Genomic DNA, 20,117 nt, shown 5'->3' with positions numbered 1-20,117 from the left:
TATTATTATCTCAATAATGAGAAGTGACTGTATATCCTTTTCATGGGTTGGAATACTCAACTTTGTTAAAATGTTGATTTTCACCAAATTACTCTATAGATTTAAGAGACTTATATTTCAATCTTTGCAGGCTTTTTTATAGAACTGCACAGGGTGATTCTAAAATTCATATGGAAATTTAAAGAACTTTAAACAACTGTGAAAAAGAACAGTGTGGGAGCCAACACTACCTGATTTCAAGAATTAAAAAGCTGTAAAATAGTTTGGCATAAAAATAGGTAAATAGGCGGGAGAATCGCTTGAACCCAGGTGGTGGAGGTTGCAGTGAGCTGAGATCGCGCCACTGCACTCCAGCCTGGGCGACAGAGCGAGACTCCGTCTCAAAACAACAACAACAACAACAACAACAACAACAACAACAACAACAAAAGACAAATAGATCAGTGAAAACAGAATTGGTAGTCCAGAAATAAACTCCTTATATGTAGATAACTAATAATTTTGACAAAGACATAAAGGCAATGTAGTGGGAGAAATGTAGCCTTTTCCACAATTGGAAACAATTGGATATTGTTATACAAAAAATGGATTCATACCTTGCACTGTATACGAAAACTAACTCAAAATGGCTTCTGCACTTAAATGTAAAACCTAAAACTATAATGTTCGTGGAAGAAAACAGGAGAAAAAAATTTTTAGACCTCAGTTAGGTAATAATTTCTTAGATATACATTAAAAGTACAAACTATAAAAATTGATAAATTAGACTATTAAAATCTGCTCTTTAAAAGACACTGGTAAGAGAATAAAGAGAAAAGCCACAGTTTGGGAAAAAAATTTTTATTTTTTTCGTAGTGATTCCCCTTTATTATTTTCTAAGATGACTGTCCATTTGCTCCAACATTGTTAGCAATTCATCTTTTTCCTACTACTTTATTTATTTTTTTTGGAGACAGAGTCTTGCTCTGTTCCCCAGGCTGGAGTGCAGTGGTACCATCTTGGCTCACTGCAGCCCCTCACCTCTTGGGCTCAAGTGATTCTTGTGCCTCAGCCTCCTGAGTAGGTGGGATCACAGGTGTACAGTACCGTGCCCAGCTACTTTTTGTATTTTTAATAGAGGCGGGGTTTCACCATGTTGCCCAGACTGGTTTTGAACTCCTGACCTAAAACGATCCACCTGCCTTGGCCTCCCAAAGTGCTGGGATTACAGGCGTGAGCCACCGTGCCTGGCCTAGAAGAAGATCTTTACCAAGCATATGTCTAATCAATAACTTGTATGTAGGATGTGTAAAGAACTCTTCAAATTCAGCAATAAGAAAAAAAAATCAAAAGTGGTAAAATATTCAGACACTTCACCACAGGAGATACAGATGACATATAAGCAAATGAAAAAAAGTTAATTAACAGTATTCATTAGGGAGATGCAAATTAAAATCACGAGGTATCATTATACACATATTTAGAATGACTGGAGTTAAGAAGACTGACCAAACTAAATACTGGTAAGGACACACTGTGTTTTTGTCCTGTTTAAATCTCTAGATAGCTTCACTGGAAAAGTTGGAGATGGAGGCATAACATGGCCTGCTTTAAATCAGATCCTTGAGCGTTATTTTTCTGTTTTCCAGGACCATGGTGGCACTGTCAAGACTAGAAAGAACTTACTCTGGCCGGGCGCAGTGGCTCACGCCTGTAATCCCACCACTTTGGGAGGCCGAGGCGGGTGGATCACGTGGGGTCAGGAGTTGGAGACTGGCCTGACCAACATGGAGAAACCCCGTCTCTACTAAAAATACAAAAAATTAGCTGGGCGTGGTGGCGGGCGCCTGTAGTCCCAGCTACTCGGGAGGCTGAGGCAGGAGAATGGCGTGAACCCGGGAGGCGGAGCTTGCAGTGGGCCAAGATCACACCACTGCACTCCAGCCTGGGTGACCCAACGAGACTCTTGTCTCAAAAAAAAAAAAAAAAAAAGAAAAAAAAAATTAGCTGGGCGTGGTGGCGCATGCCTGTAATCCCAGCTACTCAGGAGGCTGAGGCAGAAGAATCGCTTGAGCTTGGGAGGCGGAGCTTGCAGTGAGCCGAGATCGCGCCACTGCACTGTAGCCTGGGTGACAGAGCGAGACTCTGTCTCAAAAAAAAAAGATAAATATATGATCACACAGTAAGCTGCTGTAACTTTTGTCATTCACCAGTTTGCAAAGTTTTCACGTGTTGATTCATAAGCTCTGTACCTCTTTCTCTTTTCAAAGCTGCATAATTCATGTAGTTTAACCAATTTTTGGTAAATAATAATATTTATCTTATTTATAGTTTTTGCTATTATAGTCTTGGTTTCCAGATTATCATTGCAAATGTCTTCCTGTAGTATGAATCCTCAGATTAATAATTGCTGTTTTAAAGATAGGTACAATTGAAACTTTAATCAATGTTGCCCATCAAAAATTTTGTACTAATTTGTATTTGCACCAACAGAATTCTCACCCATTTTCCCCACATACTTGTTAATACTTAAATGATTATTAAAAAAAAATCTTTATCAGTCTAATAGGGGAAAATTATATATCACTGGAATTTGAATTTTTCTTTCTTTCTTTTTTTTTTTTTTGACAGTCTCACTCTGTTGCCCAGGCTAGAGTGTAGTGGTGCCATCTCGGTTCACTGCAACTTCCGCCTCCCAGGTTCAAGCGATTCTGGTGCCTTAGCCTCCCGAATAGGGACTACAGGCATGTGCCACCATGCCTGGCTGATTTTTGTATTTTTAATAGAGACAGGGTTTCACCATGTTGGCCAGGCTTTCACCATGTTGGCCAGGCTCTTTAACATTCTTTTGAACAGGTATATTTACTCAAGAAATTATGTGAATTGTGTGTACCTTTGCCCTTTTTTCCTATTGGCTTTAAAAAAATTGATTTATAGTATCTTTATTTTATGAATGTTAACAGTTTGTCTTCACTTTTTTTTTTGAGACGGAGTCTCGCTCTGTTGCTTAGGGTGGAGTGCAGTGGTGCGATCTTGGTTCCACTTGCAACCACCACCTCCCGGGTTCAAGTGATTCTCTTGCCTCAGCCTCCTGAGTAGCTGGGATTACAGGCACCCGCCATCATGCCTGGCTAATTTGTATATTTTTGTAGAGACGGGGTTTCACCATGTTGGCCAGGCTGGTCTGGAACTCCTGACCTCAGGTGATCTGCCCACCTTGACCTCCCAAAGTGCTGGGATTCCAGACGTGAGCCACCACGCCTGGCCTTTCTTCACATATTGCAAGTATTTCTTCTGTATACAAAAACTAACTCAAAGTGGCTTAGACTTTAGTGTCATATGTGGTATGTTTTGCTTTAGAGAAGTTTTATTATTTTTATGTTGTTAACTATCAGTTTTTGCCTTTATGGCTTCTAGGTTCCTTTTCATATCTAGGAAGGCCTTCTGTGTTAAAGGAGTATGACAGATATTTAGCTAGTTTCCGTTAGTTTTTGTGAAATTTTTGTATTTTGCATTTTAATATTTCTGAAATTTATCTTTGTGTTTATGTGAGAGAGGAACTTAAATTTTTTCCTAATGGACAGACTGTTAAAAATGGAGCAGTTTGATGCCTGGGTAGTTCGTCGATAATTTTGCTTGGACAGCCTTATGTTAGGGTCTAATTTGAAAATAGAAGGTTTGTTTTAGTTAATAGCTGGGGACATATCTGTCAGATTGCTCCTAGAAGGCAAGAGCCCATGAAAGGGTCCTTTGCTCTTTTGACTTTTTTCTTTCTTATTTTACTTGGGAATTAGGATGAGTTCTCTCCAATAGCAGAGAATAGAGAAAGGGGAACCAGTAAAGAGACATAGAAACTGTGTTTAAGGCCGGGCGTGGTGGCTCACGCCTGTAATCCCACCACTTCGGGAGGCCGAGGTGGGTGGATCACCTGAGGTTGGGAGTTCGAGACCAGCCTGACCAATATGGAGAAACCCCATCTCTACTAAAAAAACAAAATTAGCTGGGCGTGGTGGTGCATGCCTGTAATTCCAGCTACTTGGGAGACTGAGGCAGGAGAATCACCTGAATCCAGGAGGTGGAGGTTGCAGTGAGCCGAGATCGCACCCTTGCACTACAGCCTGGGCAACAAGAGTGAAACTCTGTCTCAAAAAAAAAAAAGGAAAGAAACTGTGTTTAAGTCATTTCTGGGACCAAGGATGGAAAGGATTCTTTGGAATGATTTGCCTTGCGAAGCGAGGTAGTCTGTGACCTTACTAGCAACAGTTCTGGCTGGAATATAGCTACTTTAAAAAATGCTACTTTAAGTTCTGGTTTAGGAAACTTTTGGTGTTCTAGTGAATTCTGGTCACATAGTTTTATTCTGCTGTTTTTTCTCATGCATTCTGTATTCTGCCAGTTTTCTGCTTGCATTTGCTAGAAAGTTATGTTGTTTTATGTGCTTTCTCCTGTGTCTATACTCCTTGAAAAGCTTGGACTGTCTTTCTCTCACGTTCCCTTGTTACCTAAGTGAATTTTTGCTTTCCTTATCTAATCACCACCTCTTAAAACTTGCCTTTCCATACACCCTTTGTCTAAGGAGTTTTTGTAACAGCCTTATTATAGTACTTATATTGTGATTTATTGTGTTTGTCTATTGTCTGTGTCTGTTTCTTCTATCAGACTGTGAACTCCTTTGGGGACAGATCATTTTGCCTGTGAGCTACATTATTTTGTAGCTTGTTCAGTGACTTGAACACAGTTGCTGTGTTTCTTCACTGGTTCCTACACATACAAATGAACAGGCAAAATGAAGATTCAAATTCCAGAGTCCAGGACATTTTGTGAAGACATAAAAATAGAGTGAATCTAAAAATAGAGTATATTTATGTTTTTGTTGGATATGCAAATACTGTTATTATAAATATGTATTTTACCAGTGTTTCTTATCAAAATTGTAAGTTATATCTAACCAAGTTTCGTATCAGTGAAGGTAGAATATTTCCTAGCACATGTAAACCTTTAATATAATTTATATCATATTTGAGAATTTTTCAGTGGAAATGAACTATGGGTTTATAAGTCAGTGGAAAAAATAATAACAAATACATGCTTTTCACAGACTACTACAGAAATATACTTGTTTTTTGTTTTGTTTTGTTTTGAGAGAGGATCTCACTCTGTCACCCAGGCTGGATTGTAGTCTGGAACTCCTGGGCTCAAGCAATCCTTCTATCTCAGCCTTCTGAGTGTCAAGGAGTACAGGCATGTGCCATGACATATGGCTAATATTTTTATTTTTTTGTAGAGACGAGGTCTCGCTATGTTGTCCAGGCTGTTCTCAAACCCCTGGCCTTAAGCGATCCTCCCGCCTCTGCCTCCCAATGTACTGGGATTACAGATGTGAGCCACTATGCCCAGCCAAGAAGTATATTTGTATGAGTAAAATCAATTTATCATAACAGAATATTTTAACTAAGAATATTTTTACTTAGTTTTATAAACTCTTTTTTCATGACTTTTTATGTCCACTGTTTTAATATTTGATGATAGTGTAATTGTTTTAACAAATGTTTAAATCAGAATAATAATGAATTTTTAATCATTGTTAACAGTGTTTGGTATTATCTCATTCAATCCATGCAATTATCCAGTGAGATAAGAAAAACTATTATCTCTATTTTACTTTGTGGGAAAGTGAGATTTAAGTACTTTCTCAAGGTCACACAGATATTAGTAAGTGACAGAGATATCCAAAACAGGCTCTTAACCATCATGTGGCAGTTGTTCTTTCAAAGTGGCAGAGTCTGAGATTGTGAATCCATTTTTATTAATTTTATTTACTTCTAAGTAGGTCTCTACTATTCCAGCCACCAAATGGACTTGAAACCTATTTCAAAATATCTTCAGTGATAACATCTATAGGTCTTTGAAAATGCACACCTGTGTAACATTATGTGCATTTCTCACTTTTTTGCACTACTGACTTCTCTAAAAAAGATTTATATAACTTTTTTATGTGTCTCAGATTTTATAGACCAGTTTGTTTTTATAGATGCTCTATCTAAATTTTGGTGTAATTTGAAAGTTATTGCTGTATTACTGAGCTCTCTGTCAAGTAAGAATCCTATTAAGATTTCTCATTAAAAAAAGGAACAACTATTTGTTTTAATCCCTTTTTAAAATAAAACATTACAACTATGACTAATTATTTCCTAAGTTATCAACTTTAAACATTTTGATTTTAATTTTGAAGCTTTATCAAAGTGGGATCTTGGACACTTCTCACACTAAAACTTCAGTCACCCATTAAAATGTGTTATTGGATTCATGTTAACTTTTATGAAGCAGGAAGTCAGAATTAATGGAATATAAGTTTTATACCATGTTATTTGTTAACATTTTCCTTTAGAGGATTTAGATTAGGTTTTCATACCAAACGGGTTCATTATAAATGAACCATTTAAATCGCTGTTTAATATGTGTAGAACCTATGCTATTAGCAATTTTCATAGTATAAAATTTTCACACTATGTTTGTATGCTTCTAATATTTTTTGCATTGTAACAGATGAATATGCAGCATTACTGAATTATGAAAATTACACAGTGGTGGTATAAATGCTATTTGTGTTATGCAAAATTGGCTGATTTTTATCAGACTTTAATATTTTCTCATTTTTAACCAATTATTCTGCTTTTGCTTTTTGATATTAAATTGGCTGTGCTGTCTGTTGCACTTGAATTCATGCAATGGTATGCAAAGGCCAAAACTGATTATCGTCTCAGGTTACCTTGTGTTTTCTTATAACGACTGACTTTCCAAATTGAACAGGATGTTTTATAAAATTTGTGTGATATGCAATGGAATAGGTAAAATGCAGGTTTTCTCAAAACTGTCTTGACTTTTGTCTTTTTTGTACTTTTCCCAAAAGTAATAATTACTAGTTTTTTTTTTTTTTTTTTTTTTGCAAGCCACTTACAATGGCTTAATTGTAGAATCTACTGTCAGCTGTCTTGGCCCTGCAATTGGTTGCTTAGATTCCTTCATTTTACTTAGGTCTTACCAGATGCTTACTTAGTTTTCTTATAAAATAGTTTCTTAATCATAATTATCGCAATCAAGCCATTGTACAAATTATTGGGCCTGTTAAGAGTATTAGAAATGTAAAAGAATATTATTTTTAATATTAAACTTTGGCCTAGGAAGTTTGTAGATGAAGTTCCTAAAGCCAGCCATTTTCATTCATTTTAAGTATTCTTGTGACTACAATTGAACTGTATTTATTGTGACTATAGTTTAAATGAGCAGGAAGTAATCCACTTGCATGTTTTATGCTTAGATTTTAAAATATTTTTTGGCATTTTTTATGGGAAGTGAAAGAAAAAAGTAATTAAATGTGTCTATAAATGAGAGAAAGGAAAAATATAGGTTAAAATAATATGGTATTAGAAAAATATTCTGAAGCTATAATAGTACCTTGTATTTGCGATATAGTTTAGAAAACCATATCATACATTTACAACTCTTAATCTCACAACAACTTTGGGACTTAAGTGGGATAGATTTATTTCTCTCATTTTATAGGAAGAATAGAAGGCTTAGTGAGTTTAAGTAAAATCATTGAGATCTTGACAGTTAGAGAGGACTTCCTAAACAAGACGTAAAAAGCACAGACCATAAAAGGAAAAGTTGGTAACTATAATACAAAAAAAAAAAAAAAAAAGGATAGAAGCCTGTAGTTCAGCTACTTGGGAGGCTGAGTAGGGAAAATAGCTTGAACCCAGGGTTAGAGTCCAGCCTGGGCAACATAGTGAGACTGTCTCTGAACAAGAAAAAACCCAAACAAACATAAAATAGTAGTGGAGAAAAATATCCAAAGAACAATAATGGGATACTGTTTGTCAAATATCAAATTATCAGAAATTAAAATACTTGATTATATTCCATGTTTTTGAGCTTGAGGAGAAACGGTAGGGGAAGGTAATTTGGTACAGTCATTTTGAGAGCTATTTGACAGCATGCTCTCTTTAAGAGTGAAGAATTGGAAACAACCCAGTGTCTCAGTAGAGGAGTGGATTAAAAAACTGGTGCAATATTGTGAAAGAAGTTCTATGGTAGTTAAAATTAATGTGCTAGATTTATATAAGTAAAAGTCTTGAGAACACAATGAAGAGTGAAGAGAGTAAACTGTGAGAATGTTTATTATAATGCTATAATACCATTTATGTGAGTCTAGAACCACATACATCAATACTCTAAAAGATATAAGGAACTTAACAGGAATGGAATACCACCTATTTTTTTTTTTAATAAGAGTTAAACATGGAACATGGTTAATAAGCACTGGGTGTTAGGTACATGGGCACTTGTTAAATTATTCTTTTTACAACTTTGAAAATTTATTTAAAAAAACAGAAAGGGGAGTTAATTTGTTTAGAGTTACCAAAAAATTGTAGTTGGAAGAGCTAGTACTTAAACTTAGGACCTGATTCCCAAGTCTAGAGCTTTTTCTAACACACTGCCTCATAATGAGAAGGAAAAAAATTGAGATGAAACGATCAAGAAGGTAGACAAAATTTAGTTTCATAGTAATAAGAACCAGGAAACGTATGTGTTTCTAGTAAATTTTTTGAGGGGAAAGGAAAGTTTTTAAGATAAAAAATTATTATAATTTTACTTTAAAATCTTTAAGCATGCTGTTATATACATAGAACAACTTAGGTACTTAGGAAAAATTTTACCTTAATTTATTGTTTAAAATGTGATACATATTTCTGTTGCATGTAATGGAAGACATTAGGTAATTTGAATTTTTAAAATACAAAATTCATGAAAATAATTTAAATATACAATCTACCTTCAAAGTCAAAACTAGTTTTTCTTCCATTTTGTAAAGTCATTCTTCACAAAAACTTTATAGCCTTTTTATTTACAGCTTCTCTCCAAGATAAAATGGCAAACCCAAAAGAGAAAACTGCAATGTGTCTGGTAAATGAGTTAGCCCGTTTCAATAGAGTCCAACCCCAGTATAAACTTCTGAATGAAAGAGGGCCTGCTCATTCAAAGGTAAGGTTATGAAGAGAGGTGGTGAGACATACTTATCAAACTAACAGATTTATCATCTCAGATTTTAATCGTGCTTTATTTTGGGGAGTGGGGGTTCGGCAGATGGCTTGAAGGCTTTTAGTTCTACATTAATAATATTTCAAAGTATGTAACTAAACTATTTTGTAGCCCACTATGGTTTACAAAGCTCTTTTAGATATAGTACTTCATATAAATCTTAATAAAACCACATGATATATGGATTTTTGATTTCCATTTTGTAATTTAAACTCAGGCACAGGAAAGTTAAGTGACTTGCTTAATAGTTCATAAGTGCCAGTGCCAGTACTTGAATATATTTTCTTTGGCTCCCAAATATGGTGTGCTTTCCATTAAATCACAGCTGCTAAAGTAGAAATGGAGACAGTAAATATACCAACAGTTACCTAGTGAGACATCTTTTCCAATGTGATATTTAATTCTAACATTAATCATTTATAAAAGTTGTATATACCACTGTTCTTATTATCTCTGCATTCACTTATATTGTTTTTTTAAATGGAAAGCAATTTTTATATATAGCTGTATACATTTTTGTTTGCATATATACATGTTACAAATCTACAACTAATGCATTTATGTTTGAGCTCTATTCAGTTGCTTACAATATCTTAGTTGTGCATAATTTTCTATGGCACATTTAAATCTTGGCTATTGGAGATTATCATAATGATCATAAAATTTGTATATAATGTAGCAGCATTTGTTCTCTAAGGGCTGATTAATCTTCTTAAAGCAACTGGCTATTAGGTTATTTGCATCCTGGCATCTCCTACAAACTAAGGAAGATAAAAGGAAACTACAATTTGTCAATTTTGTTTTCTATTAGTGGTTTTTATGAAGGATTTAGGGGCAACAATTTAATTTGTTCATATCTTTTGTTCTTGCTTTAGCAGAAAAAATAGTTGTAGCCTTGGTCTACCTTTCCAGGTATATGTCCTGACTCTCTTTCTGACTCATTCTGCCCTTAATCATGTTGAACTGTTTGCATTTCTCAGAATGCTTTATGTTCTTTTCACATCTCTCTGCCTTTGCCTAAGTTGTAGTGTCTTTCTGTCTTGAAGGTCCTTTTGCCCTTACTCATTGTTGAGCACTCAGCTCCATGTTACATCTTCCACACGTTTGTGAAACCTCTGATTCCTCTACTGGGCCTCCAGTGGGACCTATAGTTCTCTGTGGTAGCCGTTACTGTGTTATAGTACAGTAATATATGTTGGTCATTCGTTTTGTGCTAGACTGAGCTTATTTTTGGGTGTGTATTTTACTCTTTTACATTTCTTGGTCCCTGTAGTATATACCCTTTGCTCGTCATTGCCAATTCCAGGTATTCTTCCTTGAGACAATCCCCCAGTTTTGAGTTTCATATTAGCAGACACGCTTCCCACATTCCCTCATGATTGTCATTTACATCTGGGTGATTCCATCACATTTCTTATGGCTCACTTTCACTCTCTTTAGCATTCCCCATTTTAATTTTTGGTGATTTCAACACTTAAATAGATGATTGTTCCAGCATGTTGACCTTTCAGTTTCTTTAACATCTCCGGTGATCTTGTTCTCTACTCTCCTTCAGCCACTCATGCCTATAATCACATTCTTGACCTTATCATTACCAATAACTGCATAATGTTAATTTCAGTCTTTCATCTTTCTGTGACACTTGCCTCTTAACTTTCTAGTTCATTCCCTCTAGTAATTTGACTTCCACAGTCCTTTCGTACTGCAGATCCATTGATTCTGCCACCATTTTACTATTCCTCTCTTTCCCCAATCCTCACATAGCTCTTTAACCTGCTTAAATGTTGTGTGCCTTTTATGTAGGTACCCTCAGCTGACTTGCCCAGCTCCTCCATTGTGTCCTGGATCCCAACCTGTTTCACCTCTTCAAGGCCATTTCTCCAGTTTTGCTTCTTCTGCCTTCTCCTAAGAGTGAAGAGCTAGACTGCTCTTAACAGTTAGTGACATCATCCCTATCCTCTATATATGGTAAAGGAAGGTCAGCCTACCTGGGAAGTTTCTGGAGGACTCTTAGGAGGATTTGGTTTTCATTAAGATTCTTTAGGAATCCATTGTAATTTTTGGAAGGGTTTATGAACTGACCTTTTATCTATCTCCTTGTCTCACTGCTGGCGTTTTAAAGGCTAAACAGGTTTGTTGTGATGAAAGTAGATGACAGTGGGTCTCTTCTTATTTCTCGATAGTCCCAGGATTCCCTTGGTTTTAGGGAGATTTGGAGATCCCTTTTGCCAACCTGTGCCAGTTGCTGTAGGTGCTTTGGTGATACACCACCCCCCTTAGCCTGTAGCTTGCTTATTTTTAAAAAGAGTACTAGAATAATTGGCATGTTGTTGAGTGAAACATGATATTGATAAGTTTACATAATAATATAGTTAATATTAATCCTAATTGGCTACGTCTGGATCCTTTTTGTGAAAAGCAAAATCATTTTCATTCATGTATGTCTATCAGTGGCCTTTAGGTGAGACATAAAATGTATTTTAATGAAATTAATGATAATCTCTGGTAAGAAAAATTTAAACCTAGTTTCAACTCATTAATTTTCTTGGGGCTCGGCATGGTGACTCATGCCTGTAATCCCAGAACTTTAGGAGGCCGAGGCGGGAGGATCACTTGAGGTCAGGAGTTTGAGAACAGCCTGGCCAACATGGTGAAACCCTTCTCTACTAAAAATACAAAAATTAGCCGGGGTGTGGTGGTGCGTGCCTATAATCCCACCTACTCAGGAGGCTGAGGCAGGAGAATTGCTTGAACCTGGGAGGTAGAGGTTGCAGTGAGCCAAGATTGCACCACTGCACTCCAGTTTGGGCTACAGAGTGAGACTCAGTCTCAAAAAAAAAATTTTTTTTTCTTGGTACATTAATTATATGGCAATTCACACACATACTACACATATGCTGACATATGTGAGAAGTGGTTCTCAACTTTGGCTGTTAATTGGAATCATTTTGGGAGCTTTAAAAATTACTTATGCCTGAGTCTCATCCCCTTAATTTAATCGGTCTTGGGTGAAGCACACATATCAGGAATTTTTTAAAGCTCTGAAATGACTCAAAAGTACAGCCAGAGTTTGGAAACACAGGACAGAGGTTAATGTCTTCAGTATGGTATGGAATTGTCTTCTCTTATATCATGCTGACAGGTAGTGGCCTATCTTACGTTTACATGATTTCCTCCTTCCCCCATGAGTATCACAAATTCTGAACAACTTTTTAACATGTGAATATTAAAAAAATAATTATTTTAGTCTTTGCTTTGTCTTCTTTTATTTTTCTGCTCAGTTTTTAATTGAACTCTGAAACAAGTTAGTATACCTTATAATAATGGGAGTTATTGTAATATTAGTTTATTTCCTAGGTACCTGTATACAGTTATTTTTTCTACAGATTATTGTTTTGGTTTGCTCAAATCTCGAAAGAAGGCTGTTTTAATTAGAATATGAGGAAGAGAGCCATGAATAACATAAAATGGCATTTTCTTCTTTTCCATTATTTTCCTATTCTGATAATTTTTTGGTAAGCCTGGCTAAGTTTCAAGTAAATTGCACTAGTGCTGATACTTTGAGATGGTTTACTTTGGAATGGGTATCACTGAGGGAGGCAATGTCATCCACTGGCCCTTAAGCCAAGTAGTCTTTAAAAAAAAATCTTTGCTAGAGTTGCCCAGCTTGATCTTTGCCCTTCATTGCCCAGCTTATGTGGCCTTGAACAACTAATTTAAAGTCTCAGTTTTCTTATCTGTAAATGGAGTAATATAATACCTCATAAAGTGGTATAATGGAGTGACGATTTGTAAGTTCTTAAGCATTGTGTTGATGATGGAGGTACCCAAATAATTATATCATTGCTTATTAGTCATATATAGGACTAAAACAACCCCTTAGCAAAAGGTCTGTTGAGTATTTACTATGGGGCAGGCACTGTTCCTGCACTGAAAATAAATAAGGTGCATATCATGCTGTTAGGAGTTTTGTCTCATAGCATTCATTATGAAACCCACAACATCTTAAGATCTTACTTTTGCCTGTAATCCCAGCACTTTGGGAGGCCAAGGTGGGCAGATTATGAGATCAGGAGATCGAGATCATCCTGGTCAAAATGGTGAAACCCTGTCTGTACTAAAACTACAAAAATTAGCCAGGCGTGGTGGCATGAGCCTTTAGTCCCAGCTACTCGGGAGGCTGAGGCAGGAGAATTGCTTGAACCTGGGAGGCGGAGGTTGCCGTGAGCTGAGATCGCGCCACTGCACTCCAGCCTGGCGACAGAGGGAGACTCCGTCTCAAAAAACAAACAAAAATCTTACTTTTAATTTATTATGAAAAATTTGAAATAGATACCAACATTGAATATTTTGCCAAGATAAATTTATTTACCATCCCCTACCCACTTTTTTGAACTAAAGTTTTTAAAAGAACTATGTCTGTTCATTCATAAGTGCTTTGGTATGCATCTGTAACTGATAAGGACCTTTAAAAAAATTGCGCACTACACCGTCATTATGAGTAGATTAAGAAGCCCAAATATTATGTAATACATGGTCTGTATCCATCTTTTTTTAAATTAGACTTGGAGATGTCTTTTTACATTTGGTTTGTTCAAATAGGGTCCAAACAAGGATCATGTATTACATTTGGTGGCTATGTCTCTTTGGTCTCTTTTATTTATTAATACTAACACTCCTTTTATCCCCATCCCCTCTTTTCCTATGACATTGATTTGTTGGAGAAATAGAGTAATTGTCCTATAAAATGTTCTACATCTTGAATTTGGCTGATTGTATGTAGTGATTGTTATATGAGGGGATTTCATCAGTTGATGAGTATTGGGCTAGAGCAGAGATTTTGAGCTGTAGGATGTGCCTCTTGAATACATAATTTTCAGGCACGATGAAATCATCATTTTCTTTCTATGTACATTTGCAGTGGAAGTATAGGATAAGAGAGTGAGGATAGTGGAAGGGAAATGTAGTAAAGAGTCATGAGAGAGAAAATACTAAAAAGATGGGAGAACATTTTTTGAAGCAATGCAAACTGACTTCTTTCATAATTTAACCCATGCCAAAAGTATTGTTTCTGCTTTATATCTATGTGGAAAAAAAAGAACAAACATTTCCAGTGTCCTACAACATTTTTTCGTTCCTTGTTGTAATCATCTCTCTTTGTACCTGGGACCCCACACAGCTACTAATCTGCTTTCTGTGACTATAGATGAGTTTGCAGTTTCTAAAACTGTATAAATGTAATCATATAGTGGTATGTACTCCTACCAGACTATTTTCACTTAGCATAGTTATTTTGAGTTTGCTCATGTTTTGTGTGTGTCAGTATTTCTTCCTTTTTATTATTGAGGAGTAGTCCATTATGTGTATATAGCACACTTTGTTTTTTGGACATTCATCTGTTGATGGATATTTTGATTGTTTTTAGCTTTTTGCTATTATAATAAAGCTAATTTGAACATCTATATACAAGTCTTCATATAGACATTGTATTAGTCCATTCTTGTATTGCTATAAATACTTGAGACTGGCTAATTTATAAGAAAAGAGGTTTAGTTAGCTCGTGGTTCTGCAGGCTCTACAGGAAGCATAGCAGCATCTGCTTTTGGGGGGGCCTCAGGATGCTTCCAATCATGGTGGAAGTAAAAGGCATGTCATATGGTAAAAGCAGGAGCAATGTGGGGATTGGGGGGGTCCCACACACTTTTATATGACCAGATCTCATGATAACTCACTATTGTGAGGACAGTACCAAGGGATGGCGCTAAACCATTCATGAGGAATCCGCCCCCATGATCCAGTCCCCAGACCCCACCTCCAACATTGGGGATTACAATCCAACATGAAATTTGGGTGGGGACATGGATCCAAACCATATCAGACATATATTACCTTTTCTCTTTCTCTATTTTATTTTCTCTATTTCTTTGGTAATAAGAGTGCCAGGAACGTATAGCAGGTGCATGTTTAACTTTTTAAGACATTGCCAAATTTTTTTGCAAAATATAGTTGTACCATTTTACATTCCCCTCAGCGGTGTATGAGAGTTCTAGTTTTTCTGCCCCCTTGCCTACAGGTTATATAGTCAGCCTTTCTAATTTTAGCCATTCTAATAGGTATGTGGTGGAATCTCATTGTGGTTTCAGTTTGCACTTCCGTAGTGACTGATAATGCTGGCTATCTTTTTGTGTGTTTGTCATCAGTGTATACCTTTAGTGAAGTGTCTGTTCAGATCTTTGCCCATTATTTTTTATTGGGTTTGTTTTATTGTTCAGTTTTGAGAAGTTCTTTATTCTGTTGTTTGGTGCATATGTTTATAATTGTTTTATCTTCTTGATGAATTAACCCTTTTATCAATAATAATATTCTTTGTCTCTTTTTTAATTAAAAAATTATTTTTAATTTTTGTGGGTACATAGTAGGTATATATATTTATGAGGTATATATATTTATGAAGTACATGAGATATTTTGGTATACCCAATGCATACAACGTATTTGGTATGTTGCATGTACCAAAATATCTATGTGAAGAAAAAGAACGAACATTTCCATTGTCCCACAAAATTTTCTCATTCCTTGTTGTAATCATCTCTCTTTGTACCTGAGACCCCAGGCAGCTACTAATCTTTTTTTCACATAGATTAGACACGCAATGCATAATAATCACATAATGGAAATTGGGTATCCAAAGCCTCAAGCATTTATCCTTTGTGTTACAAACAATCTAGTTATACTCTTTTAGTTATTTTAAAGTGTAAAATTAAATTATTATTGACTGTAGTCCCCCTATGTGCTGTCAAATACTAGGTCTTATCCATTCTTTCTAACTAATTTTTTTTTGGTACCCATTAACCATCTTCCCATCCCCTCAACCTTCCTGCTACCTTTCCCAATCTCTAGTAACCATCCTTCTATTCTCTATCTCTGTGAATTCAATTGTTTTGGTTTTTAGACCTCACAAATAAGTGAGAACATGCGATGTTTGTCTCTCTGTACCTGGCTTATTTCACTTAACATAGTGACCTCCAGTTCTATCCATGTTATTGCAAATGACAGGATCTCATTCTTTTTTATGGCTGAATAGTACTCCATTGTGTATAAATACCACTCTTTATCCATTCATCTATTGATGGACACTTAGGTTGATTCGAAATCTTAGCTATTGTAAGCACTCCTAAAAAACATGGGAGTGTAGATATCTTTTCAACATACTGATTTCTTTTCTTTTGGGAATATACCCAGCAGTGGGATTGCTGGATTGCATGGTAGTTCTATTTTTAGTTTTTTGAGGAACCTCCAAACTGTTCTCCATAGTGGTTGTACTAATTTACATTCTTGCTAACAACGTATGAGGGTACCCTTTTCTCCACAACCTTGCCAGCATTTATTATTGCCTGACTTTTGCATAAAAGCCATTTTAACTTGAGCAAGATGATATCTCAGTGTAGTTTTGATTTGCATTTCTCTGATGATCAGTGATGTTGAGCACCTTTTCATATACCTGTTTGTTGTTTAAATTGGATTATTAGATTTTTTTCCTATAGAGTTATTTGAGCTTCTTATATATTTTGATTATTAATACCTTGTCAGATGGATAGTTTGCACATATTTCTCTCCCATTCTGTGGGTTGTTTCTTCACTTTGTTGACTGTTTCCTTTGCTGTGCAGAAGGTTTTTAACTTGATGTGATCCCATTTGTCCATTGTTGCTTTGGTTGCCTGTGCCTGTGGGGTATTACTCAAGAAATGTTTGCCCACTCCAGCATCCTGAAAATTTTCCTTAATGTCATCTTGTAATAGTTTCATAGTTTGAGGTCTTAGATTTAAGTCTTTAATCCATTTTGATTTGATTTTTTTTGTGTATGGCAATAGATAGGGGTCTAGTTTCATTTTTCTGCATATGGATATCTAGCTTTCCCAGTACCATTTATTGAAGAGACTGTCTTTTCCCCAGTGTATGTTCTTGACACTATTGTCAAAAATGAATTCATTGTAGGTGTGTGGATTTGTTTCTGGATTCTCTCTTCTGTTCCATTGGTCTGTGTGTTTATTTTTATGTAGTACCATGTTGTTTTGGTTTCTATAGCTCTGTAGTATAATTTGAAGTCAGATAATGTGGTCCCTCCAGTTATGTTCTTTTTGCTCAGGATAGCTTTGGCTATTCTGGTTCTTTTGTGATTCCATATAAATTTTAGAATTGTTTTTCCTATTTCTCTGAAGAATGTCATTGATATTTTGATAGGGAATGCGTTGAGTCTGTAGATTGCTTTGATTCTTCCAATTTATTTTTCCATGTCCTCTTCAGTTTCTTTCATCAGTGTTTTATAGTTTTCATTGTAGAGATCGTTCACTTCCTTGTGTCCAGAGGTGCTGTCTGAGAGCCAGGGATTGGAGTCAAAAACCTTGGCAATTTACCTGATGTTTTCTTCTATTGTGGCTAAGCTGGCACTCAATCCATAATACAAAATCCCTCCCACTCTTCCCTCCCCTTTCCACAGGCAGAGGAACCTCCCCTTGTGTGGCCACCAACACCACCACTGGTCCATGGGCTCATTCTTCAGGGCAGTGGGCTCCCTGAAGTAGATCCGGAAATGCTGTCCAGCGTAGGTGTGGACTCAGGGACCCCAAGAGCCTGCTTTTTGCTCTTCCCACTGTGGCTGAGCTGGTACCTAGGGCACAAGACAATGTTCCCTTTACTTTTCTGTCTGCTTTTCTTAAACAGGAGTCTTTCACAATAGCCACCACAGCTGGGAATGTGCTGGGTCACCCCTGAAGCCAGTACATGTCAGAGCCCAGGGCCCACTGCATACTCCTTGGGTATCAGTGGTGATTATTCAGGACCCATTGGTTCTTTGGTCAGCAGGTAATGAATCCTGCCAGGATTGAGTCCTTACCTTCAAGGCAGTGGGTTCCTTTCTGGCCCAGGGTGTGTCTACAAATATTATCTTGGAGCTAGGGCCTGGAATGGGGGCCTCACGGCTCTGCCTGGTGCCTTATCCTATGGTGGCTTAGCTGATATCCAAAATGCAAGACAAAGTTCTCTTTTTTCTTCACTCTCCTCTCCTTAAGCAGAAGGAAGTAGATACTTTCGTTGCTACAAGTTGCACTTCCTGGGGTTAGGGGAGGGATGGCATAAGCACTCCCTTAGCCATTCCAGCTGGTGTCTCCCTAGGTTGCGTGCCATCCTAGTTCACTGGCTCTAAGCCCAGCCTCACACTAGGAGTTGCCTAGGAAGCACAGTCTCGTGTCCTAGACTGCCTTTCAGATTTATCTAGGACCCCGGGGCACTTCAGCCTGTGGTGGCAAGTCTTGCCAAGAAATTCAAGTTCCAACTGCTATGATGGGCAATTCCCCTCCAGCTAGTGCTGGTCCAAATCCTCCCTCCCTGTGCAGGTGCTGGCTGAGTCCAGCACATTTTCATTGTCTGCTGTGACAGGGCAGCGCTGAGTTTAATGTACTGTTTTCCAATAGCTGTGCTCTCCTCCCTCAAAGTGTACAGATTTTCTCTCCACGCCACATGGCTGCTGCTGGGAGTGTGGGAGAGGGTTGATGTTGGTGATTCAAGACTCTCCTACCCTCCTCAATGCCTCTTTTGGCAATATGAAGTTAAAGCCAGACACTGTGATTGTTCACCTGATTTTTGTTTCTTGTAACGGTGCTTTTTTGTGTCCATAGTTGTTAAAATTTGGTGTTCCACTGGGCGTGATGAATGATATATAGGCTTTTGTTCCACCATCTTGCTCTACCCTCCTCTGTAATTTTACTCTACCCTCTTCTGTAACTTTACCCAATGAACATACTTTGTGTGTGGTCTGAATTCTTTGTATTTATTGAGACTTATTTTATGGCCCAGAATATGGTCTGTCTTGGTAAATGTCCTGTGAACAATTGAGAACAAGTGTATATTCTGCTTTTCTTGGTTGGAGTATTCTAACAGTGTTGATAAGACTGTGTTGGCTGATAGTGTTGTTCAACTGTACTATATTCTTGGTGATTTTTTTTGCTTGTTATATCAGTTTTTGATAAGGAGTATTGAATCTGACTTTAATTGTCAATTTTATAGTTTAAGTTTTGTCAGTTTTTGCTTCATTTATTTAAGCTGTGTTATTAGGTGCCTAAATGTTTAGGATATCAATGTCTTCTTAATTGCTTTCTTTATTCATATGAAATGACCTTCGTTACCACTGGTAATAGTCTTTACTCTGGAATCCACTTAGTCTGATATTAATATAGCCATTCTAATTTCTCCTTGATTTATGTCAGTATATGTTTTTCTCTTATTACTTTAAAACTATATGTGCTTTTATATTTGAAGTACAGTTTTTGTAGGTAGCATGTAGTTTGATTTTGCATTTTTATCTAGTTTGACAATCTCTGACTTTCAAGTGGGGGTGTTTACACCATTTTGTTCTAATTTTCACAACTAACTGTGTGTTCTTATTAGCCTCATTTCACTAAAGAGGTAAGAAGCTGAGAGTTAGAAAGAATAATTAACTTCCCAGTGTTGTACATAGTAAATGGTGAAACCAAGGCTTAAATTCATAAACAGTGTGTCTCCAGCATTCCGTCTTAAAATTACTACACTTTTTACTGTAGTAGGAATCTTAAGAGAGATTGTAGAAAAGCATAGGATTGCCTTGGAAATACTTATATTTTACAGAATGTTCATGTTGATGGTTTTACAGAATGTTCATGTCGATGGTGGTAAGAATGGTAGTTTGAATGGGAAAGTCATATTAAGGGAATTGCTTTAAGATAGTAAAAAGAAATTTTTTTCTATACTTCCAACACTTTTTTTTAAATTAAAAAATTTGTTTCCAAGATAGGGTCTTGCTGTGTTGCCTAGGCTGGAGTGCAGTTGTGCAGTCATAGCTCACTGCAGCATTCATCTCCTGGGCTCAAGGGATCCCCCTGCTTCAGCCTCCTCAGTAGCTGGGAGTATAGGTGCGCACCACCATGCCTGGATAATTTTTTACATTTGTGGTAGTGCTGAGGTCTCCCTGTGTTGCCCAGGCTGGTCTCGAACTTCTGAGCTCAA

The 20,117-nt window shown here is 36.8% G+C and overlaps 1 protein-coding gene across 17 annotated transcripts in view; it reads left to right on the top strand.

Moving 5' to 3' along the window:
- The window catches only part of STAU2 (staufen double-stranded RNA binding protein 2), a 324,824-nt gene that overhangs the window by 28,947 nt on the left and 275,760 nt on the right, over window positions 1–20,117 (top strand). For 5 of the 17 annotated variants that reach the window (XR_008626424.2, XR_008626425.2, XM_063606822.1 and 2 more), the window contains one exon: window positions 8,894–9,024. The exons of the other annotated variants lie outside the window; for them this stretch is intronic. Coding sequence is in view for 3 of the 5 variants with exons in the window: in XM_063606821.1 (XP_063462891.1) it covers window positions 8,894–9,024 (131 nt within the window). In the remaining 2 variants the exon portion in view is untranslated. The remainder of the gene's footprint in view (window positions 1–8,893; window positions 9,025–20,117) is intronic. 17 annotated transcript variants of the gene reach the window in all.

The sequence above is a fragment of the Pan paniscus genome, chromosome 7, assembly GCF_029289425.2.
Source record: "Pan paniscus chromosome 7, NHGRI_mPanPan1-v2.0_pri, whole genome shotgun sequence".
Taxonomy (NCBI): Eukaryota; Metazoa; Chordata; class Mammalia; order Primates; family Hominidae; genus Pan; species Pan paniscus.
The sequence above is the reverse complement of the archived record's forward strand: the minus strand, read 5'-3'. Positions and strand labels throughout refer to the sequence as shown.